The sequence below is a fragment of the Galleria mellonella genome, unplaced genomic scaffold, assembly GCF_026898425.1.
Source record: "Galleria mellonella isolate WM207_F2 unplaced genomic scaffold, CSIRO_AGI_GalMel_v1 utg54, whole genome shotgun sequence".
Lineage (NCBI taxonomy): Eukaryota > Metazoa > Arthropoda > Insecta > Lepidoptera > Pyralidae > Galleria > Galleria mellonella.
Window position 1 is genome coordinate 3598480 of NW_026442114.1, and position 26506 is coordinate 3624985.

Sequence of the window (26506 nt, forward strand, 5' to 3'; positions counted from 1 at the left end):
CCTGTGTAACCCCATATAAGTTTGGAAATCTTATATGGGGGTGTATCAACAATTAAATCACTTCGCTGAAATAATCGTATGTGTCATCGTAACCGTTGATCAAATATTATATTTAGATTATGAGTAAAAATAAAAAAGAACATCGCAAACAAGTACATATGTTATTATAAAAAAAAGCTGACGTCAATTGTGGTAAAAATAGGTAATTTGATTTAAAATCTAAACTAGTGAATCGATCTTGATAAAATTTCTATGGAACTAATTTGTATGTTATTGCCTTTCAGAGAAAAATAAATATCAAATCTGTTTATGAAATAATGTTAAAAAAAATACAACCGAGTTTTCACTCTTTCTTTTTCAACTTTATTGGCTACAGTGACCGTTTACTGTCAGACGGGCTATAAGCTTGTTTGTCACCTTTTTTTTTATACAACTTAGAATGGCAAACAAGCTGACGGCCCACCTGATGGAAAGAGGTAATCGTCGCCTATAGACATGAGCAGTACCATGGACATAACAGAGTATACTGTTTCGTCCATGATACCCCCCATGCGTTGCCATTCCTGAGGACTCAGGTGTTATTCCTCTGTACCCTTTGTGGTATAAAAAAAAGTCGGTCGAAAAAACTATTTTAATGGAGAAAGCACCGTTTTATTACATTATAAATATTACCAGTGGGAGACTTTGTATAAAAGTCGTTTGCTTGGGTATCTCTGTCTCATACGTGTTCCTACCATGAAGCAGTTGTTTCCATGGCTGTATTTCGGTTTGAAGGCTGGGATATGGTAGTTAATTTACAGGGTACAGAGGAATAACACCTGAGTTCAGGGGGAAAAGGAATTGTTAGTAATGGAAACTGAGAATCCCAGCCATGTAAACACAACTGCTTCACGGTCGAAACACGAATGGGACAGAGGTACCCAAGCAATCGACTTTTGTACAAAGTCTCCCTCTGGTAATATATATTATCTTTGATAATAATGATGCAAACCATACTATTATATCAATTGCCTGGTCTTCGAGCTTAACGGGTGGTAATGGAAATGGTAACCCCCCATCCCAACCGCCTGCTATCGGTATATACTGTCGGGGCACCAGCGAACGGTGATAATTAAGAATGAAAAGGCATCTCAGTTAGCTCATCGTGAGGAATTCCACTAGAATTAACCATGTTTCTAGATCGCGTGGAGGTCGACCTGATAGGGTGGTATTTCTAGCAACGGGTCATTTAAACCCCATTACTACCAATCTCTTTCCCCCCTGTCATTCATGCTAGGATATGATATATTCTAGCGATCTGTCGCACTTTTCATATATCGTTGGTAAAAAAAAGACTAATTATGTAATTATAAAATTGCAGGACGAAATTATAAAAACAAATAGAATCACGGTGACAATGGGCGATGACGGCGAGCTGGAGTTTGCGGACTCGGAGCAGACCAGCTCCAACGAGTCGGACAGCGAGATCGACCTGCTCGGCTACGACAGGTGCGCCCGCTGCCACTCCTCCGAGCACAACACTTTCTACAGATACTGCCATGACTGTTTCAAGGTGTGTTCTCTATTTTATTTATTTGTCCCAATGGCGTAACAATAGGGTGGCAAGGCTGCCAAAAGGGCCCCGGCTCAAGAGGCCGCGAGCTCAGATTTTTTTTTTACATTGTACCTGAGTATTTTATTTTTACTGATAGGGCCCCATCAGTGTGGGAATTTGCCACAGGCCCCAAATGGTATAGTTGCGCCACTGATTTCTCCCCAATAATATTTTAGATATTTTATAATAAAAGCCTGTATATTGGTAAATATTAAGTTTTACCAGTAATTCTTAGCATTTACCAACATGTGTTGGTAAATGTAAGGATTGTTTTTTTAAAAAAAAGAACATTTTTGAGGCTTCCGCGAAATCAAAGCTATACGAACACTACACATTAAATATGTTTTAATATTATAATAAATGTGAACAATTGTAATTAATTTTAAATTTTGTTACTGGCAATCACTAATATTTAGTAAAAAAATTCCATCGTTCATTATTGTGTCTGTTACTATAAATTCAATTATGGTAAATCTTAAACTTTCTATATTTACATCAGAGACGTGGTAAACGTAAAAAAAAAATAGACATAAAATTAAGACATGTTTAATGCTTGGTGACATAGGTGGTAGGTTTTACAACGGTTACCACTTTCCATCAGGTGGGCCGTCAGCTTGTTTGCCATTCTAAGTCGCATAAAACAAATAATAATAATATACTAACAAATAGCATTATTATTACACATATATTTTTACAACAATGTCGAGCCCACACTATGATCAAAGTGTCAAACAGATAATGCGTAATAACTTATATTGAATTTCTAATTAATATTTTCGTTTAAATTCTATATTTTATAATATTTATTGATACGAGTAATACAATTTAAAAATTATTGACAATTGGGTTGTTGGCGTAAACGAAACATAGATGGCGCTGTCCATACATTTTATATCGCAATCGGTGAGCGATAATTTGTTATTGCGTTTTTATCGTCTAAATAATATTAATTTATTTATTAGTACAAAATAATAATTATTTTTAATATGAATGGTGGATCTGGGTAAAATTTATATTTTGAGACATTTTTACAGTGTTGTGTTGTGTTGTAAGTGTTAAATTATTAAATATTTATATTAATAATTAATTATATTTATGTATATTAACATGCTATTTGTACTATTATTTCATAGAATAGTCAATTTGTTGTAACATATATTAATAACATATAGTTGTCGTTCTTGTGAGTTTGTGTTATATTCAATGTGAAAATATTAGCCAGTAATACTTTGTATTTCACATAGTACACACTAATTTGATATGTGGAGAAGAAGAAGAAGTACTGGTAGATATTTTGACATTAACCCTTCTTTGCATAATAGTCGTCCATCATAACGTTGAATGCCCAAAAATTATATAAAAGAACAAGTTCACTTTAAGTTGATCGTGTCTGGATAACTTTATAATGTCCATTGTAGAAAAAAAAACCATAGCTGTCAAATTTAGTTTTTTACCATTTTTCCTTTAATTTTGAACATGAATTATATCACCTTGATTTATTTTAACAATAAAAAAAAACCATGCTAAGAAGGGTTAAAATAATATTCATTAGATGGTACTCATTTGTGTACGTACTTCTGTCTCATCAATCTCTACCGTCAAGCAGCTATATTTTGCATAGCTGTTTTCTGCTTTTAAGATTATGAGAGACATGGGTGTGAAGTTACTGAGCTGTGCCTCATGATCTTCATACGACAAGGTATTACAATTTATTTAAATGCATCCACAGACTGTGGTATGCGAACATTAAGCCCATTTGCTGTTTTCGTTTTCCAAGTATTGATGTGTTTTTAATAACGGTTTAATCTACACGTGCGGTTCCACGAGTGAAGAAATTAATAGAAGCGTTGAAATTTCTCGAACATTATATCTAAATGAAGAGCCCAACTGATTTATTGAACAATAGTAACTTCGAAATGCTGACATTTGTTAATGAAACTGTAACAGATACACATACGACCAATACAGACTATAAAACATGTAGATATCTGAAGAAAGGATGATACTGTTATTTAAAACATTACAACTCACTCACAGTATTGTAGAGAACATATAGAAACTTCAATCACTAAATCAACAAAATGACTCGGTAAATAAATAACACTGGATTTAGTATGTAGGAGTTTAATGTCACAGATACAACAAAATGTGACCGAAACAACAAAAAGAAATACTACTGTCAACATGAAAGAATTCACGTCACTAGTATATAATGAACAAACTGACTCTGAAACAACAGAAACACTGTATTTAATATGTAGGAGTTGAATGTCACAGATACAACAAAATGTGACTGAAACAACAAAATGAAATACTACTGTCAACATGAAAGAATTCACGTCACTAATATATCATGAACAAACAGACTCTGAAACAACAGAAACACAGTATTTAATATGTAGGCGTTGAATGTCACAGATACAACAAAATGTGACGGGGACAACAACAACACTACTCAACATGATGACACTAACGTCACAAAGGTAACAACATGAGACTGGAATAACTATAGAGAACACTGCACTGCGATACGAAATATTTATAACACAAATTAGTAAAACGTAACTATAACACTAAAAACAGACTCCACATAAAACAGAATTGTTTAATGTGAAGGAATATTTACTACTAAAAAAATCTAGTTGTTTTAATGTATTTATGCATGTTAATTAAATAAAAAAAAAACTAATGAATGAATGAATATTTATTCATTTAATTCTAAATTCGAAATTAACTAATATTTCCTATCATGCGTAACGATGGTGGTGGCAATATGTGTGGTAACTAAAAATTTAATAAAAAAAAATATACACACGACTACAATCCTTAATGGTTTAGTCAGAGGTGTAAAGACTAAAAGCAAAAAAGTGTTGCTAAAATAGTCTGCACGTTGCTATTTTATTCCGTGAAAATAATTGCTTATATATATATATATATATATATATACATATATACACACTAATTGCATAAATTTTTGCTGGAAGTTTCCTTTGTTCTTCACAGCTGGAGCTCAGCTGCATTACCTGACCTTTGTGACAGACCCGAGACCCGCTGTGGTAGGATGCAGTCAGTAACGCTTCAAATATGGCCGAATCAACAGGCTGAAAGGCGATTGGGACAACTGGGCCTGATCATCGTATTATTTTGCCAGTGTTTGTGTTAAGTGTACCAGGGTGTGACAGTGGTTCACGGACAGTGATTAGTGACGTGAGATGTGATTACGGGAAACGAGAATGATTAAGAGCAACGTGAATCGAACTGTGGAGCCGTGAAATGTGACACTGCTGATGCTGGCCAGAGTGATTGCAGCAAACGTGAAGGTTGCTACGGGGCGCAGGGGTAAGGGATTGTTAGTAATGCGGATTACCAGTCCCATTGCTAGCAATATGCCCTGGTCAGGTCGATCTCCACCTGGAAACTATCGTGCTGAATGCCAAATGTGTTCATCACGATGGGGTAAACGATCTGCCTTTCCATTCTCATCTTCATCCTTCACTGGTGCCCCGCTAGCGCATACGGTTAGCACAGATGGGGTAATAATTCCATCATCATCCATTAAAAAAACTACGAGGTGCAGTGACTAAATTTTGTATTATAGAGATACAAAAAGTTGTTAAATATTGCGCACATTAATCATTGTATATCCCTTTTAGACCTGAGCGATACGGGCGTGAGTTGTAACTTTAAAAAATTCTAAAACCGCGCGTAATTCATTTTTACGCACGAAGCTGAGATAACATGATAGTGAGATTCTAAACCAGTCAATAAGAAATCGTTTTAGCGGTTAGCTGGTGCAGTAGTCTCGTGCGTGCCGGCAAGATGGCCTGGCTCCAAAACACGAAAATATATTTAATCTGAAAGAAAAAAAATCTTGGGTCTGAAAGAGATAGCCATATGTTCCTATGACATGTGCTTCTGTTTGTTTATCATATAATAATTTACATTCTACAAGTTACAACATGAGTATTTCCTTAATATATGTTGTATTTGATTTAATAAACAATATGATAGCTGATAGTTACAATTGTAAATATAGCAAATGTAAACGACTGATAACTTTAGTACCAGTCATATGGGTCGCCATAATGGATGATTCGTGAAGTTATATATACTTATTAACATTATAATCTCTTTATAAAAGAATCATCAGAGCCATTTGATAGGTACTTATGAATATATGCCACAGGGGGGAAAGGGATTGTTAGTAATAGAGACTAAAAATCCCGTCATTGCTAGCAATATACCTAACCAGGTCGACCTCCACTCGGTTCACCCTGGAAACTATCGTGGTTAATTCCTGATGAATTCATCATGATGGGCTAACTGGCCTGTTTTCATTCTCATCTATCACCCTTCACTGGTGCTCCGCCAGCGTATCCCGTTAGCGCAGGCGGGGTTACTATACCATTTTCATCCAACAAAAAAAATATATGCCACACATACCCAACCGGGTAATACAGGTATATTTATATGAATATATTTTATCAAATATTATACATAATATTTTAGTAAATAGTAGTTGTTAAGATGCGGTATATAAATACAGGGACCTTGCTCAATTGTGTTGTTATGGAGGATTATCATGGTAATATAATAATAACCATAGTGAGCCCATATTATTCGAGAAGCTGACAATATGAATGTGTGAGTAAAGCCATAAATTAATAGAAATACTATTTATAAATAGTATGAGGACAAGTGTTCGCTGAAAAACAATATATAACAAACTCTAAAATAAGACAGGAACGATGATAAAATACCAGCCAACTATATGAATAAGGAAAAGAGAATGGCGTTTGACTTATAATTTCAGTGGAGCCCAGAAATCGTACTTTGCTTTAATTAAAAAAAAACTGGAATATAGACACAGAAGTTGGTACAACATTCCTTTGAAGAATTACCGCTTTATTCCATTGTATTTTGAATACTTCTTGATTATAAAAACAAACATAAAGCGATATTGTACTCAATGCAAGAAATATGTGAATCAAAGAATATGATAGAATTATCAAAATTGCTACATGCTAACAAGATCAGTGCGATATATATTTCAAGATTTACTGCCAGTAAGTGAAATTTGGGTATATTAACAAGGTGCCGTTTTATTATAAGAATTGTTAAATCTTTAAATATCCAAGGCTCTAAATAACATAATAAGACTCAAAATATTTATATCTCAGAATAATAAATTTTCAAAACATTTAAATTTCAAAAGAAATCATACAAATATTTTTAAACGACGTAATTTTTAATTATTTGTAATAAAATCTAATTTAATCCGCTTAAGGAAAATGAGAGTAATAAAATTGTTTGTACATGCTGTTAATTTTCTATCGATCATAACGTCATAAAGATCTGTCAATATGTATCAATAAATAATACTATTTTAATATAATTATACATCCATTTATTTGGATTTTCTTATTGTGATTTCAATTGGACTTCCATTTTATAATGTTACAATTAATTGCAATTTTATACTCTCTGTTCGCAGATTGAATTGATTTTAAATAATTATATCCTAGTATTTACAGTGTTTATATATTGAAGCACGTGCCCGTACAAAAATATATACTTTTCAATAATTAAACGTTATCTGTTTATTTATATATCAACACTCCCCCAAAACAAAATATCTCACAGGTATGAGAATTGCGTTATCTCCGTGACGTAGCGAAGATTTTGGACAGAACAAATTGAGAACTAATTCACTGAATCACTCGCACATCTAAAATAGAATATATATATATATATATATATATATATATATATATATATATATATATATATATATATATATATATATATATATATATATATATATATATATATATATATATATATATATATAAACTATTTTACTGAATTACTCAGAATTTTCATTATAGAACAAAATGAAAACAAATTCATTGGACTATTTGCTTCTCTCCTTGGTATAACAAAAGTTACAAGTAATCTGCTAAACTTTTTACTTCTCCCCACGATAAAACAAACTGACAACTTATTCAGTGGACTTTTGCTTCTCTCCACGATAAAACAAACTGACAACTTATTCATTGGACTTTTGCTTCTATCCATGATAAAACAAGTTGACAAATAATTCATTGAACTATTTGCTTCTCTCCACGATAAAACAAATTGACAACTAATTAGTTGAACTGTTTGCTCCTCTCCACGATAAAACATATTGACAACTAATTCATTGAATCTTTTGCTTCTCTCCATGATAATACAAATTGACAATAACTTCACTGAACTTCTTGCTTCTTTCCATGATAATACAAATTGACAATAAATTCACTGAACTTCTTGCTTCTCTCCATGATAATACAAATTGACAATAAATTCACTGAACTTCTTGCTTCTTTCCATGATAATACAAATTGACAATAAATTCACTGAACTTCTTGCTTCTCTCCATGATAATACAAATTGACAATAAATTCACTGAACTTCTTGCTTCTTTCCATGATAATACAAATTGACAATAAATTCACTGAACTTCTTGCTTCTCTCCATGATAATACAAATTGACAATAAATTCACTGAACTTCTTGCTTCTCTCCATGATAATACAAATTGACAATAACTTCACTGAACTTCTTGCTTCTTTCCATGATAATACAAATTGACAATAAATTCACTGAACTTCTTGCTTCTCTCCATGATAATACAAATTGACAATAACTTCACTGAACTTCTTGCTTCTTTCCATGATAATACAAATTGACAATAAATTCACTGAACTTCTTGCTTCTCTCCATGATAATACGATTTGACAATTAATCAATCAATGATAATACAAATTGACAATAAATTCACTGAACTTGTTGTTTCTCTCCATAATTAAACAAATTAACAATTACATAAATAACGAAATTACAAACTAAACGAATTTTGCTAGTAGAGTAGTCGTACTAACATGTAGATTTTATTTCATAAAAAGAAATCGACTTCAGTAATGGCAAAACTAGTTATTTATTTGGGATTTAAAAACTAAACTACTGAATTAATCTGAAATTATATCCTTTAAATAAAATTTAGGAGGTAACAAAAACATTCGAGTTGAGATACTACTCCTTTCTTTAAATTCGCTTGAAAAAAAAACTGCATAAAATTTTTCTTACAAATATTTTTTAATTTAGAAGGTACATTTTAGGATATCTATTAATAAGTGAATACCCATAAAAATTGTACAAAAATGGGTGCATAATGATTGGTTGGAACGCAGCTTTTTAGTACATTATTATTTTTTATGCAAAATCCTTCCTAACTTATAATATCCTTCTTTGTACATTATATTTTCCGTGTTATTGTGTAATCCTATTTATGTATGTATAAGTTTTACATTACATTTAAAATGTATGCTATTCAATTTTAGGCAAAGAAAACGTTCTTCCCACCGAGACCGAAGGCAAGGAAAAGGAAAGCGCCCGAAAATAGTGACACGATACCGCGGTCTTCGTCACAAGATTCCGGGTTCGAGTCTCTAAACAGCCAGAAATCACAGGTGGGCAGTAGTAAGTTGGGTTTGGGGTCGGGCGTAGAGCTCAAATGGGGATCGAACGGGCGGAGGGCTCGCAAGCGGCGTACTTCTTCCGAACGCAGCGGCGGCTCCGGGAGTTCCTCTAAAAAGCGTAGGCACACTGATGAAAACTGTCCGTCAGATTTGGAGAGCACAGTTAAAAAACGTCGCTCCAAAAATGACCACGATCTCCCACGTACGGGAAGTTCGGCTAAAAAGCATCGCTCCACGGATGAGAATAATCATTCCGGCTCTGATAGCGGAACTAAGACGCTTAGTTTAACAGACGACAACGATCATTCGAGCACCGAGAGCTCGGGTAAACAGTTTAAATCCGCGAACGACAAAGATACGGTGCAACCCATAATTAAGTCGATAAGCGAACCGTCCGTGTCGGTTCACGCCGCGTCCGCGTCTAAAGAGGACGAGTCAAAAGACTTGTGTATCATATGCTATGTTCGTCCAAAGTCGGGTGTGTTCGCCCACGGCAGGCTCGCACACATTTGCTGTTGTTATAAATGCGCCGTCAAAGTGTGGAGCACGTCCAAACGTTGTCCCGTGTGCAATTCCAAAGTGAGTAACGTACTCAGAGCGGTGGTCATGTAAATTTACAATTAGGATCGTTGAATTTCTTATAGGTAGGTATTTCTTAAATTCAAATCCTTAAACCATTTATAAACAGTACGACGACGTTTATACAGATCTTCCATACTAATCCAATCATTTTTGGATCTATATTTTTTCTTTAAATATCGATTATTGTTGATTGAATATTACAAAAACAAACCTTGGCGAACAAGAAAGGTTTAAAAGGTATCAAGAAAAAAAAAACTTAAAACGGATACTTCAAAAAATATGGCTCAACAAATGAAAATGACTCGAACTTCCATACAAATCTCGCGATCGCATGATCTACCCGTATGTATGGGATGGACCTAAAATTGTTTTCATATTTTGACTTGTGGTTTTGTGGTATTATTCATAGGATTGTTAAATACCTTATGTACGTACGTCGCTACGTATAATTAATATAGTGTATAACTATATTAATTATACAGGATGATACAGAAATCAGCTAACTTGATACTTGTATGCGTCGTATTTATTTGTTGCTAAAAGAATATTTATGATTTTCGTTTCATGCTGTATGTGTATTTAATTTGTCCTTTATTATCTAGGTTTGGATCGTCCTATTTTGATTTCTCATTATTATCATCATATCACGTTATTATATCCGTTCACTGTCCACTATTGGTCTGTCTGTAAGGGGTTGCCCACTCTATGTCGGGCATATGAGTATTAGTATATAAATTAGTTCGTGCGTCCAACGATTCATGTTTTGTTTCATCAAATAACGCCTCTACGTATATAATTACGGAAAGTGAAAATGCTCAGTTTCCAAGAACGGTTAAAAGTTTAAATTTTGCATAACATTGTAATGAATGTCTTATCGTTTTAAAAATTTGACTATACAGTTGCAGATAATTCACTAACATCGTATGGATAAACAAATAGTCCAATAAAAGGAATGTTTATATTTACTTTTTTCTTTCTTTTACGCTATGTCTTAATTTTCTAGTCTATAATATTTTTTTGAGTTATTGAAAATAATAAATGTATGCTATAAAACGTTAGACAATTTAAAATTAAGTAAAGTTAAAGTTAAATTTAAAATTAAGAGAGGCTGGGTAAGTGTGCCTTCTCAAAATTTGTTTAGTACGTAACCCAGCACTATTGTTTTTATTTAACAGATTAGAATACTACAAGTTGGAATACGATTTACAAGTTTTTCTTTAAATTATCTTTAATTACAAAATAATAGAAATAATAATAAATAATAATCAATTAAAGTCACAAATCTCGATTCTAGCGCCATCTAGAATGTCTTGTCTAATTTTCTTGAGTTTTAGTTTTTGTTGTCTAAGTATAAAAAACTAAAGAAAATAGGATATACTTAAGTATTTGTTGCACAAAATAGACTTCAATTTTGAAGTACAGACTAAAATATACTATAATACATATAAAGGTACAAAAGGCGTTTTTATCGTTAGAGCAATCTCTTACAGGCAACCTTTGGTTAAAGGAGAAAATGAGAGAGAAGTACATACAATAGGTATTTATGTACAGAAGGTTTACTTCACAAGGAACTTTACAAATAGCACTAGCTCTAAACCACTGAGTTTTCAATTATCACTACTATACTGTGTCATAGAATAAGTTTCTTTTTTGTGTTTTTTTTTTTTTTTTTATTAAGCAATATTAACCTACGGAATTACTGGCTCAATGAAATTTGCTCTTGTTCGCTATGCCAAATTTTTTAATGTCGTTTCTCATATCACCAGAGGGAGACTTTGTACAAAAGTCGTTTGCTTGGGTACCTCTGTCCTATTCGTGTTTCAACCGTGAAGCAGTTGTGTTTGCATGGCTGTGTATCGGTTTGAAGGGTGGGATATGGCGTCAATTTACAGGGTACAGAGGAATAACACCTGAGTCCTCAGGAATGGCAACGCATGGGGGGGGGGTGTATCATGGGCGAAACAGTATACTCTGTTATGTCCATGGTACTGCTCATGTCTATAGGCGACGGTTACTACTTTCCATCAGGTGGGCCGTCAGCTTGTTTGCCATTCTAAGTTATATAAAAAAAAACATGCGTTGGATCCGCACATTGGGACGATATTTAGGTTTCATACTTACTTATTTACCTCATGGAACTGTTATTATAAATGTGAAAGTATTACTATATTTATTTATTCATTTATTTATTTCTTTATTGACCACATTACAAAAAAAGATTGGTTCAAGAGACGGACTTAATACTATATAGCATTCTCTCCCAATCAACCTTTGGTGAAACAAAAATATGATGCAGCTATAAATTGAAAATTTAAAGAATAAAAAATTTATAAAAATTCAAAGAAATTACATGCGTTTATTATATATTTTAGTGAGTTTAATCATGGGGTGCTTTTATCTGACATTTTATGGTATATATAATATATATGTATCTATGTATAATACTAATATTAGTACATACAGTAACAACTAACTGTAACTGACACCCAATTCCTATATTCGCGGCTAAAGATTTCTATATTCGCGGATTTTATATCGTTGCTTATTAATAAAAAGTATTAAATTATCCTTTGTAAACACGTCAGCGAATAGACTAATAAAAGTAAAATACACCTTATTATAACTATGCTTAAAGTATATTATCTAATGCTATCGCCGCTGTATAAGTGGTTCGGTTTTCTATATTCACGGTTTCTATATTTGCGGCATATTCACGGAACGTATACCCCGTGAATAAAGAACTTTTACTGTACACAGCTGACATAGCCGTTAACATGAAATCTCTACTCTACTGGGTTATTTTAAAATAGTAATAGCTTTTAGATTTAATTGTTAATATTTACCCCTCAAACGGAGGGTATGGTCAGTCGATCTACTTAAATAGTTTGTAATTTTTTTTTCCATATAATTACTATTTCTTTGTAATTGTATGTATACGTTAGATTTTAGTTTAGTTTTAGTAACTCTAGTAATAGGACACTGTCGGGCTTATCTACTTAAAATTAGCTCTTTAGTATTATGTTTTGTCCTCTCACGGGGGCATCATTTCATTGTAATTCAATTAAAAAAAAAAAAAAAAAAAAAAAAAATATATATATATATATATATATAATAAGTTTTTTTTTTTTTTAATTAAAAATTAATATTAAGAAAATTGAGTCGATTCTTAGATGCCATTTCGCTGAACTTATCGTAACCTAATATTTTAATTTGTTAATTTTGTAATATTACTATTTTATGGACCACCAAAAACTAATGATAAATTTGACTTAAATTTATTAGAAATTTAGTTCGTATAGGTCCTTAAAATAAATATTTTGCTATAATATCAAGTTGGAATATTAATTTTTGAGATGGATTTAGAGAAGTTGCGTCTCAGAATTGACCGCATTATGCCCAATATATTTTATTGGTATTTATTATAATATAATCTCACTACTATATTATTCTGTATCTATTAATTTACATGTATATATAGTTTACATAATTTCACCAGTGGTAGGATGATAGGTGAGGATGAAAGCAGCTCAGTTAGCCCATCGTGACAAATCCACAAGAATTAACCACGATAGTTTTTAGGGGGAACCGCGTGGAGGTCGACCTGATAGAGGGTGTATTGCTAGCAAGGGCGTTGCTAAGAATACTAAGAAATATTAGCCAGTAAATCGTAATGTTTTAGATTAAGTTTACTGTTATTCTTTACAAAATCTATAATCCCTTTAATGAGGGGTTGTTATTTAGTTATAAAAGTTAATTTAAATACATATAAAGATAATTTTATTTTATAATTGTTAATTATTTGCTTTTTTTTTTGTTTTTCTATATAAGTTAGAACATTACATACTTCAGCTTACCGCTAACGAAATGCTTTCTTACTGTATTGGGTTGACTGGAAGAGATCTCTGTCAGAGATAAGTCCACCCTTGCTTACATTTATAAATACATTATTTTATATGTAACTTACAATATATATATATATATATATATATATATATATATGCATATATCTTTGTATATATTTGTTTATATATAATAGTACGCCACCTATCCTTTGTTTTTCTTTCTTTTCTCAATGTTCTCTACCCAAAGGTTGTCTGGAAGAGATTGTTTAGCGATAAAGCCACCTTTTATATCATTTCTTATTACAGTTAAATGTATTTACTATTTTATAAATGGTGCAATAAAGTGTAAATAAATAAATAAGTATATATTACAGCCAATTAATCATTGAGTCAGCAATTTCGTCGTCTCTGAAATATTTTCCTAATAGGGCGCACTTAATAACGTTGATAATTCGATATTTATTTTATTTTAAATTTCGAAACGATTTTTTTTTTTATTAGATAGTAATAGGCTCAAGAACTAATTCATTCTGATGGATGGTTTTGTTTTTTTTTTTTCTTTAGTAAAGTTTAAGCCAATGTACATATTTATTTACGTATGTACAATACATATATAATCGTCTATATTTTAAAGTAAGGACAACCGGATTAATTAATGTAATAAATTAGCCTACATTAATTAAAAAGAAATTAATTATAGGAGGGTAATTTAAAAATGTCTCTTCGAAGAGCACGTTGACATAACATACCGGTGTATTCCAGCAAGCAATGTCTGAGGCCTGCCATCGTGTGTTTGCATTTAATAAGGAATGGCAAATAAGCTGACGGCCCACCTGATGGAAAGTGGTAGCTGTCGAACATTATGAACATAGCAAAATACACTGTGATGCCCATGGCACCCCTCATGTGTTGCTAATCCCGAGGACTAAGGTGTTTCCATACTCTGTAATTTAACTGCCATATTCTTTACAAACCGAATCACGGCGATACAAGCACAGCTTTACGACAGGAGAAGGGGGAAGGGATTGTTAGCAATGGAGTTTGACAGCCCCATTGCTAGCAATAATGCCTTTCAGGTCAACCTCCGCGTGTTTCCCCCCGGAAACCATCGTGAACAATTCTCGTTGAATTCGTCACGATGGGCTAACTGACTTGTTTCATCCTCGTCTCTCATCCTTCACTGATGCCCTGCCGGTGTATACCGATAGCGCGGGTGGGGTTACTATTTCATTATCACCTATAAAAAAAACTTTACGGCGGAAACATGAGAATGAAAAGCAAACATATAACGATGGCGGCCTAGACACCAGAGGGCGACACCGTCAAACAAATAGTAGTATGCATAATTATTAAAAAGATTTTAACTATTTGCCAAAATGTCAAAGTATACACAGTATATGTAGGTGATTTTTTTTTTCGTTTAATTTTCATATTATCTTGCAATACAACCGACATTTATCAAGTGACGTGTATCGTTTTGGACGTTGCTTCACAAGTATCTTTAAAGTCGACTCTCCACTGGGGAATGAATTACAAAAAATGTTTTCTCTATTATATTTATATATAGCGGAGCTTTAATTTTATTTTAATAATTTAGTTAAAATAAATGTTATAAAATATATGTTAATAATATGTTCATATATCGTGATTCAACTGTTTGTAATAATAAAAACTCAAATAATTTAATTTAAAAAACAAACATCCGCGTGAAATAATATCGTCAAAATATATTAAAAAAAAAAAAAAACTATAGTATAGAAACTTCCCATTGGTATACTATTTTTTTTTTAATTGTAGCGCAAACAGAATATAGATTAACTAAAATATTTCGTAAGTTGTAAATAACGTTAACTGAGACAAGAAAAAAAAAACAGATTAATATATTGAATTATTAGTTAGTATTTTCATTAAATATGTTATTATTAGTCGTACTAAATAAAGTGTAAATACGCTGATGGCTATGCAATAAATACGATTTAAACGCCCTCTACAATAACGTGATGTAAATATAAAATGATTAATTGCCACTGGCAACACAAGAGACATATTGATGACTAAAAAAATATATATTATGATTTTTTATAATTGAAGTCTAATTAATAATTATTTTTTAAATAAATATTCCTAAATAACGTTGCACCGTTCGTTATATTTTCGGTGATAACTGTCTACCATAGACAGAAGATAACGACATATAGTGTTAAGACCGCCATTTACACTGTGTGTATTGAAGGTAAATGAATAAAAAAAATATCCAACTATTTCTATAGTGGTATATTATCAAATGCAAAATTACTGTTTTCTTTATAATAGTGATTAAAATATGTACCCTTCTAGGCTGCTTTATAGTTTTATTTAAAATCAAGTGGTTGGTAACATTGGGGGTTATTTAATAGAGACTCTCGCCTCACGTTGTTTATGGTTTATAAGAGATGGGAACTAATGCGATCGTTCAGGTAAAATATGATAGTTTATTTGGATTGTCTCGAAGTTCCAACTGCGAGCTGGAACCAAGTGATCAAAAAAATTTACTATGCATAAATAATATAAAGACACCATATGTGAGTGGATGGAAGACGTCTGCTTCACAAGCGGAGACATAGCATCATGGTTTACCTAATGATCACATTAATTTATATTTCTTATGAACCATGAAAATCGGTTCTCTTTTGTTAACCTCACTTATTTTTTGTTTTGTTTTGATTAAAAACTTTTTCCCTTGTACCAATTGTGAATCAATAAATATGATTATTATGTTCCTTCTAAGTATATGTGTATGTTTATATATTATATTAAACAATGTATAGTTGTATAAAAGTAAACATTTTAAAGTTAAATATTAAATGCGAAGTGTATAAATTTAATTAGATTGTGAACATTTAGGCGTTAAGTATTTAAGACTAATTTTTCCACTTTCCCACCTAATTACCCTGCCGCAGAATAGAAATTGTTTTCTTATATGATTTATAAATATATTAAATATTTAAATACTTGCTAAATTATATATTATATAAAAAAAAAATTATACCTTAATGTTATTTAAAATTGACCTACATTGATATTTTAATTGTGTTAAATAAAGTGTAGGTAGAGGTGTATGATTGGTTTTAAGAATGCTAAGGGAGAATATGTTGCGAGGTTTTTGAAAAGCTGTGCCCAGATCTATTAATAACGTTTATAATGGATTTAGTAAAATTATAAGTACACGTTGAGTTGTGAGTGAAATGTTATATATATATATATATATATATATATATATATATATATATTGTGTATTTATGTTGATAATAGGCTCGATTCTGTAGCGTCGTTTTTTTAAACCTATCTTTAAAATTTCAATTTGATTTCATAGCGGATTCTTTATTGCGAGAACCAGTATGAATTAATTTTATATGTTTTATCGCTAGTTTGTGTACAATACAAGAATAAAAAAAAAAACTAAATTTCTAATTGATTTAAATCAGAATATATAATTATAAATTAACTATCACACTGTTTTGTCACTTTCTATCAAATTGGGAATTTAGCATAAAAGAAAGAGACAGGTAATAATTTAATAGTTAAAATGATTTTGAGAGATTTAACGTTTTTATGAATTAGGGATTAGTGTATGGTGATTCATAAAACATAATTATTTCCTGAAATTATATACATACATATCTGTCATGTCTCCCATTAGGGTAGGCAGAAACAATGGAACGCCAAATGCTTCGATTCAAACAAACCTGAAATTGTCAATATAAAATATTAAGTAATGGCGTATTAAAATCGATCCTGTTATTATGTGGATTAAAATTCTCTTAAAACATTTTTGCTATGAAATATGATATATTGTGCTTATTTATTTATTTATTTATAGCAAGGCAACAGATTACAAATTAATACATTATAGTAAAATAAATATTACATAAAACAGCATCAAATTTGCACTCCAATAACTGCTCTGCATAACACTCGATATTAGAAACATTAAAAGAATAACGGCTATAAATTTAAAGTAACAAATTGGCAGCCTTAATGTAACATTGCAAGGATTGTAGGAAAATATCAAGCATCTTGCATACATTGTTATATTTTCCGCACATGCGCATAATTGGATTGTGATACGATACATTGTTATTACAAATCGGTATATAAAATATTTTTTTGTATTCTTTTATTACCTTTACGTAATGAAACAAGGCTCAATAATGTGCTAGTTTCCCATTTATAATTTATTATTTTATAGAGAGTGATGAAATCAGACATTCTTACTTACAGACAGACTTGTGTTTTTATTATAGTCATTACTGGAGTGCTGATTGTATGTTTGTTGTAAGTGGGTACATGATGATGCACTGAGTGAAACCGTATGACTGTGTCTCTGCGTAATAATTCATTTTTAACACAATTGTCTATCAATTAGGGTTACTCTATGGTATATCAATGGGAAGATTTTTAAGTTAGGTACTTGTGTAATTTTTGTTGTTATTAAAAAATGCTGTGATAGAAGAAATGCAAAAAAAAAAAATTAAATTAAATATAAATTTTATCTACTTTGTTTTTTATTTATTAATTTATTCCCTTGCCGCTATTATTATGATGTCCTGTCTCCCTAGACAAGTAGCAAGCAACACTATCTATGAAATCGTCACTGCAAGCGAGCTTATGGAAAGTTGGAATGAGACTTGGGACGTTGTTTTTTAAGATCTTTATCTAAAAGGATATAGTTACAGACTAGTCCCATAGAATTTTTTATCAAAATCGGTTCAGTACTTTTTAGATTAAAATATTTGGTTTTTGTTAGGACTAAAGGCAATTTTTTGTGAGACACAAGCTTAAATTTTGCTATAAAAAATATAAGAGCTTAGATTGAGTATAAAATTTATAATTATTAATTTATTTATTTATTCTTTATTGTACATAAAAAATTACAAACATGTATATAAAATAAAGATGTACAACAGGCGAGCTTAACTCTGTAAGAGTTCTCATCCAGCAAACCCTGAGTGGAAAGGAGTATTAATTACCAGCGGGCAGTATGCGTACAATAATAGAAGGAAACATTATAGATAATTGTTGATAGATAGATAAGTTTCAAAGTGGTCGGGATTTGAACCCGTAACTTTTACTTTATTGTCAGTGCTCTTACCTCGCCCTTAGGGATCGATTCTGAGGCGAAATCTTTATTCCAGAGGGATATATATCTATATATATAAACGATATCTTCCAGAGGACGACAGTACAAGTCGTTTGCTTGGACACCTCTATCCCATTCGTGTTTCTACGGTGAAGCAGTTGTGTTCGCATGGCTCTGTTTCGGTTTGAAGGGTGGGATATGACAATGAAATTTTAGGGTACAAAGGAATAACACCTGAGTCCTCAGGAATGATAACAGATGGGGGCTATCGTGGGCGGAACATTATATTCTGTTATGCTCATGGTACTGCTCATGTCTATAGCCGACAGTTACCACTTTCCATCAGGTGGGCCGACAGCTTGTTTGTCATTAAGTTTCATAAAATAAATTCTACGCACTAATATGAATAAAATTTTTAATAGACTTAAGTTAAAATTATTGTAAATATAGGTATTCTATGATAGCACAGCAATTTATAGAAACTGTAAAATGAAAAGAATAGGTTAACAAATAGGGCAGCCCTTAGTGCTTTTGATCTTTCTTACCTCAATTCTAGCTTCTTTTGGTAAGTATCGTAGAGTTTTGCTGCTTGATAAAATCCTAAATAGACAGGTAGAACCAAAGTGGCTACAAAGCTGGAATTGCTTGGAGTATTAGAGAGCTGAAGCATGGCATTTGGTCATATAGCGCAAAGATATAGCTACCTATGGAAAAAAGTCTAGTGGCGATCCCATACAGACAAATCTAGTGTGGAACGATCTCATAGATAAAGCTACGATCTCAAGTATGTTGAAGGCAGTCCGCGTTTTTCTTTGTGTTTTTATTTTTATAGATGATAATGGAATGAAAGACAATCGGATAGCCCATCGTGATGAATATACCTGGAATTCAGCTTGATGGTTTCCAGGAGCGACCACGTGGAGGTCGACCTGACAAGGTATATTGCTAGCAATGGGGCTGGTAGCCCACATTACTACCAAACCTTCCCCCTCCCCTTCTAAAAAGTCAGGTCAGTTAGCCTATCGTGATGAATACACCTGAAATTCATCAAGATGGTAACCAGGCGGGCACGTGGAAGTCGATCTGACAGGGTTACTGCTAGTCCGCAGTACTAACAATCCCTTCGCCCCAGTGCGGGAATTTTTTTTAAAGGGTGATAATGGGATGGTAACCTCGCCAGCCCTATCGGTATATGCTGACGGGGCACCAGTGAGGGATGATGACAAAACCAAAAACAAACTGATGTACAGACGGTGCGATGGGTGACGTATAAACATCAACGCCAAAGGATTGTGGTCCAACGACTACCGGAAAACCTATGAACAAAGGAATTAGGAACTCCACTAAGAAATAAATAGAACTGACAGGAAATGAAGTATAACGGAATGAAAGAATGGAGGGAAAGGAAGAAAACTAAGGAAACTAGCTAAATAATTAAAAATAATAGATGCATAACCCGGAACTTAATATCCGGGAAAAAGCGTGCTCCAAAGGGGGAGCCATAGTAAAAAAAAAAGAGGGATGATAGATGACTATGAAAGCAGGTCCGTTAGCCCATCGTGACGAATTCTACTAGAATTAACCACGATGTTTTCCAGCGGGAACCGAGTGGAGGTCGACCTGATAGGGGGGTGTATTACTAGCAATGGGTCAGTTAGACCCCATTACTAACAATTCTTTTCCCCCCCAAAAAGACAGGTCAGTTAGCCCATTGTGATGATTACACCTGGAATTCATCAAGATGGCATCCAGGGAGGCCACATGGATGTCGACCTGACAGATGTCTAGTAATTCGCATTACTAACTAGCCCTTCTCCCTAGTGAGGGATTTTTTTTTAATTGATGATAATGGAATGGTAATCCCGCCCGCGCTATCGGTATACACTAGCGGGGCACCAGTGAGGGATGATAGGTGAAGATGAAAAGGCAGGTCAGCGCATCGTGATGAATACACCTGGAATTTAGCACGATAGTTTACAGGGGGAACCACGTGGAGGTCGACCTGATAGGCTATATTGTTAGTAATGGGGCTGTTTTTTTTGATGGGTGAAAATGGTACGGTAACCCCGCCTGCGCTAACGGAATACGCTAGCGGAGCACCAGTGAAGGGTGATAGATGAGAATGAAAACAGGCCAGTTAGCCCGTCATGAAGAATTCATCAGGAATTAACCATGATAGTTACCAGGGAGAACCGCGAGGAGGTCGACCTGGTTGGGTATATTGCTAGCAGTGGGATTCTCAGTCTCCATTAGTAACAATCCCTTTCCCCCCGGTAATGGGGCTGTTAGACCTCATTACTAACAATCCCTTCCCCCCAGTGGGGGATGTTAGGTGAAGATGAAGCAGGTAAGTTGGCTCATAATAATAAATTAATAAATCAACCACGATTTTCCATGGGGAACCGCGAGGAGATCAATCTAATAGTGTATATTGCTAGCAATGGGGCAGTTTTTTTTTAATGGGTGATAATGGAATGGTAACCCCGCCCGCGCTATCGATATACACCGGCGGGGCACCAGTGAGGGATGATATGTCAGGATGAAGCAGGTCAGTTAGCCCATCGTGACGAATTCAACAAGAATTGTTCACGATGGTTTCCAGGGGGAACCGCGTGGAGGGCGACCTGATAGGGTGTATTGTTAGCAATGGGTTCATTAGACCCCATTACTAACAATCCATTTCCCCCCGCAATGGGGCAGTTAGACCCCATTCCTACTAACAATCCCATTTCTTTTGTCTATAGGGTCAGTTAGTAGGTTTTATTACTAGGTGTATAAAAAAAGCAAAGTTACAGCGCTTTTTAAGGACAGTGGCAATATATTTTAAGGAACGTATCTATATTGAATGGTAGGTAGACATACGTTGGCGGGGTACCGGTAAATGACGTTAGATAACGTGAGAAAAGTAATGTTTGATGCGATAGAGTCGTGAACATGTTAATTTTATTATTAAAAAAAAAATAACAATCAAATATCCGTACGTAAATACTATAATCATGTATGTCAAGGTCTAAGACTCTGTAAAGTCTTGGTGTAACGGGATGACTAATCAAGAACGGTGGTGTCATATCACCTGATCACCAAACGTAAATGGAACGCAGTAACCTCTTATTCACACTATTATATGAATGTAAATAGTTTTTATAATGTAAAAGTTTTCTTAAACAAAAAAAAAAAAAAATTAATTGTTAATCTTAAATGTATTTTTGCATGCTATCACCTTGTTAGCTAAGCACGTATGTTCTTTCACTAATGTAACATCTTTGACTTTACCGTGTTTAAGCAAATAAATAATTATTATTATAAATATATAATATATTATAAAAATTAAAAACTTACCTTGTTTATTTATTTGTGCACGCTTTTAAGAGATTTTCATTCAATATCTACTTTACTGATAAATTTGATAACGTATTACGAACTGATTTTAAACATATATCAATGGCGTTACAAACACTATTTGGCAATGATAAAACTAGAATTGCAATAAGGGTGCCAAGTATAGAATAATTTTTCAAAAATTTTAGCTTCGCGGTTTTAAATACATTTAATGTTACGAGTCGGTGTAAAATGGTAAATCACTTGTGCAATACGTAGTGTTGCCAACTTTATTTCAAAAAAATACCTACTTACATGAAAGTTTCTAAAAATTTTATTAATCTAAATTCCATAGGGGGGGAAAGGGATTGTTAGTAATGGAGACTGAGAATCCCATTGCTAGCAATATACCCAGCCAGGTCGACCTCCTCGCGGTTCTCCCTGGAAACTATCATGGTTAATTCCTGATGAATTCATCATGATATGCTAACTGGCCTGTTTTCATTCTCATCGATCACCCTTCACTGGTGCTCCGCCAGCGTATCCCGTTAGCGCAGGCGGGGTTACCATTCCATTTTCACCCATCAAAAAAAAATCTAAATTCCATTATAACTAAATATTAACTACGTGGAAAGAAACTTTCATTTATTCAAATTTAAAAAACAAAAGGATTACTATGTTTTTATACATTTATAACAAAAAATTAAAGAGCTCACAGTTTGTCGTTTCCATCAATTGTTACCATTTCATCCAGAAGTCTTCTTCAGATGGTGTACGGCGATTTGCGTCACGTCTCGCCTCGCACTGTCTGCGGACCACAGCTAGTATTGCCAGTAAAGACGTAGATTAGCGGATTGGGGCGGGGGCGGAGATAGCGGTGATATGAGATTATGGTGTTGTCAGTAGAGATGGGCAATCCACCTGGGTGGGTTTAAAGTCTGGTGGGTAAAAACCGGGTGTTTTGGGTTTATTGGGTTTAAACCCCATAAACACCCAAATTTTTGGGTGTTTATGATTTTGTACTTCATCATCGTCATCTCAGCCGCAAGACGTCCACTATACTGGACATAGACAATATTATTATGCAGCCTACAGAATAAAAAACTTTTAATTTGATTTTGAGTTTATTAAGAAAGAGATGAAAGTAAAATGTAAAACTACAGTCAATCACTGTCAGATTCAGAGTTATTACAAGCGATGAATTGTATAGGTTCGATAGGCTCTATTTCGTCTAAACTGTTATGTTCATTTACTTGCTCAATGAAAGCTTCTAAGGTATTTTCTTCATTAAACTGAATGTCCTCGCATTCAGCTTTATGTTTAAGATTCCAGTTATAACAAATGAATGAAATTTTTTCAGTTCTTTCAGTTGTAAGTCGATTTCTTTTGTTATTATGTATGTAGCCTTGGATACTAAAGGAACGCTCAGTGGCTGCCGAAGTACAGGGAGCTGATAGAATACGAATCGCTACTTTGCTTAACTCAGTGGAACCACAAATACCTTTCCACCATATTAGGGGCTCAATGCTATCTAATGAGCTCCATACAAATCCTCTGGCCCAAAAGTTTTCTTTAGCTTTATAACACGCCAAATCTGCCATTACATTTGACAAACTTAAGTGTTGGCTTAAATTGTAGATAAACTCCATACCCTTAAGTTCTTCCTCTTGAGTAAGTTCGACTCCTAGAGTCCTGGGGTCTAGAATATATGCTGCAAAATGTATTGGCCTCATTGCCATATTGCATCTTGAAGATACTGATGTTAGAATCTGCTGTTTGCTTTCTTCGCTCAATGTCGAAATCTCATTTAATGCAAAACGTATCTTAGCTTGTACATCTCTAAATGTAATGTATGTGCGATGCAAACGATTCTGGTCGCTCTCTAAGTAAAATATGCTTTCAGTGACTGGTTCCAAAATACTTATACATTCCCCTGTCTTCGTCCAGAAATCATCACTTAGAATTAAATCTTTAATATCTCTTGAAATTACCACATCTTCTCTAACTGTTAATATTTGCAAAGCTATCTTATTTGCTTTCAAACTTTTTAACGAAGTAACATGACTTCCCCATCTTGTAGCACAAGGCAATTTTAGTGTTTGTGTAGAATCTTCACCCTGCCTTGATTTTATCAACAAGGAACTTAATCGTTGACTCCTTTTAACAGTTTTTATTATATTTATGGCTTGCATAATAAACACAGTTACTTCTTGTATCTTTACAATATCTTGGCACAACAAGTTAAGGATATGTGCACAGCAACCGAGAGGAACAACATGTGGATATTTGAGTTTTGTTAATTCGAATGCCTTTTGTATATTTCTAGCGTTATCGCCAATAAGTACAAGAAACTTATTTGCTCCATACACTTTCATTACTTTTTCAACTTCTTGGCTAAGGTATTCACTAGTGTGAGGATTACTTTCTGTATTCAAACTTTTAACGTATGCAGGTTGAGGTTTTGATATAAGAAAGTTTATTATTCCTTCATTTCTTAAATTAGACCAGCCATCGCACTGAAGGTGTAAGTAACTACAAGCATTTAGTTCCTCATTTAACTCAAAACGCATTTCTCTATATATTTTATCTAAGTATTTTGTCGCTAAAGCTTTACGTGAAGGTATTTTAAATTTTGGTTGCAATTTTTCGAAAAATTGTATCCATAAAGGATGTTGCACCATCGATAATGGCGTCCCTGTTACAAATATAGCTCTCGCTAATTCTGTTTTTATATGATCATCGGTGTCTTGAAACTCAGCATTTATTGTAGTGTTAGCAGACGACGAGGGGCTTATAAAAGAATCATTTGTCTCTATCTCTGACAGTCCAGACATTTTGGTTTTGAACGAGCTATCTTTTATAAGTTTCATAGAGTCTTTTAATGTTTCTGGAGATTTTGGACAAGTGATAAGATGTTGAAGCATTTTGGCAGCATTACTGAATTTGTAGACCTTATTACAAAGCTTGCAAGAAACAGACTTGTTTGGTAAAGTACGGTAGTGCTCCCATATGCGTAAATCTTTAGGTCTCCCCATTGAACCTAAAAAAATGAACGATGATTAGTTGGTCTGACGAAAATTCAACAATAGAGTGCCTATTTTTTTACAATGATTATTTCTTGTTATTTACAATAAATTTATTAAAAAAATAATAAAATAAATACAAAAAACCTTTGTAAAATTACATCTCCTCGGAGGATTAAACGCAGACGCTAGTTTATTATCGTATTGTTCTGTATTTTTCTCAGCAACTTCTTTAATTCGATTAGGTACTTACGCATATTATGTTAAAAATAAATATCTAGTACACATCTTAGGCTATCCACCATTATTATCCAATGACGACTCTCAGCTAACTATGCACTATCATCCAAAATAAACGTGTATGGAAAATTTTATCCCAGTCGGTTGAGGATTGAGGATAATTGCATCAACATACGAACATACCTACATACTTTTATTTACATAACGCAAGCTAAATAAAAGCTTGTAATACATCTAATTTTAAGTTAAAATTGTTAAGTGATCATGATATAATTGTATCATTCAAAAATCCACTTACCTTTAATTATTTCTTGTTAAGTATAAATATTATTTCAAATCTGCTCCCTTAATATGCACTTTTTTACTGCTTTTCCTACCTAACACGTTACCAGGAAGTCACGTTACCAGAGTCAGAGTAATAGTGAACACGTTTGACAGTGATTGTCGTCGCCTCATATTCAGCGTCGACGAATAGGGGAATCCCCAGTCATAATGTATTGCATGCGTGGCGGTCTTACTTCAAATCCATAAACAAAGAGATAATTACAGAACTCGATACTAGATGGCGCTGTTTTTGTTTGAAGAAAGTTTGCGGGCTAAAATACATAGAATTTCATCAATGACTTCCACAAAGAACAACATTTCTGTTTTTTCTAAGTCCGTATCTCTTCCGTATATTTCATAAGATATAAGCTTGGGCTACATTGTTGTGCAACGTGATTTTGTCGCTGTCTTGCTAGCAGGGTTGACAGATATACGATTTAAATCGTACTCATACTATTATTTGTCTATTTTTTAATGTACGATCGTAAAGATTATGATCGTAATTCGCACAAAAACATACGACTTTTTGGTTACCTGGCAACATTTTTATTATGAAACGAACATGCTCACATCATCAGTCACATGCAACAATTTATTGGGGTTTTCCCCTTCACATCTGGCAGTCCTGCTTGCTAGAATATAGGTAAGTCAGCCACAGTTACTGACGATCGATATTTAAAGGGTATTGTTTTTGTGCTAAATATTTCATAAAAACGTTATTTAATACTTTGTGGATTATTAATTTAGTTGATAATCACTGGAAGTAAAATGGATGCTAATTTGAGAGATCAAGATCTTCGTATAAAACAGTTAATAAAAGAAAATCTACGTAAGTACTCTTTTTATACCTAGGTAGGTAAGGTATAATAAACACAAAAGGTACTTAGATCGCGTGTGTTCGAAGCATTTATTCTAATAAATTTAATTTAAAATTGTAGAAAGAAA

At 33.2% G+C, this 26506-nt stretch overlaps 3 protein-coding genes across 8 annotated transcripts in view; 1 reads left to right on the forward strand and 2 right to left on the reverse strand.

Moving 5' to 3' along the window:
• The window catches only part of LOC113509576 (E3 ubiquitin-protein ligase cblA-like), a 33559-nt gene extending 15487 nt beyond the window's left edge, over positions 1-18072 (forward strand). For all 6 annotated transcript variants that reach the window (XM_026892917.3, XM_026892919.3, XM_026892920.3 and 3 more), the window contains 2 exons: positions 1361-1552; positions 8976-18072. In XM_026892917.3, the coding sequence (XP_026748718.1) occupies positions 1361-1552; positions 8976-9725 (942 nt within the window). In that variant the 3' untranslated portion in view covers positions 9726-18072. The remainder of the gene's footprint in view (positions 1-1360; positions 1553-8975) is intronic.
• Positions 1-22197, reverse strand: part of LOC113509795 (ubiquitin) — a 43950-nt gene extending 21753 nt beyond the window's left edge. Inside the window, exon 1 of the mRNA XM_052898820.1 lies at positions 21996-22197. The gene's annotated coding sequence lies outside the window, so the exon portion shown is untranslated. The remainder of the gene's footprint in view (positions 1-21995) is intronic.
• Positions 22198-22867: 670 nt separating this feature from the next.
• Positions 22868-26506, reverse strand: LOC128201534 (uncharacterized). Its single transcript, XM_052898817.1, has 2 exons — positions 25536-26506; positions 22868-25014 (listed from the first exon to the last, which is right to left on the reverse strand). Exon 2 carries the CDS (start codon positions 25007-25009, stop codon positions 23138-23140), a length of 1872 nt encoding a protein of 623 aa, XP_052754777.1. The 5' UTR covers positions 25010-25014; positions 25536-26506; the 3' UTR covers positions 22868-23137.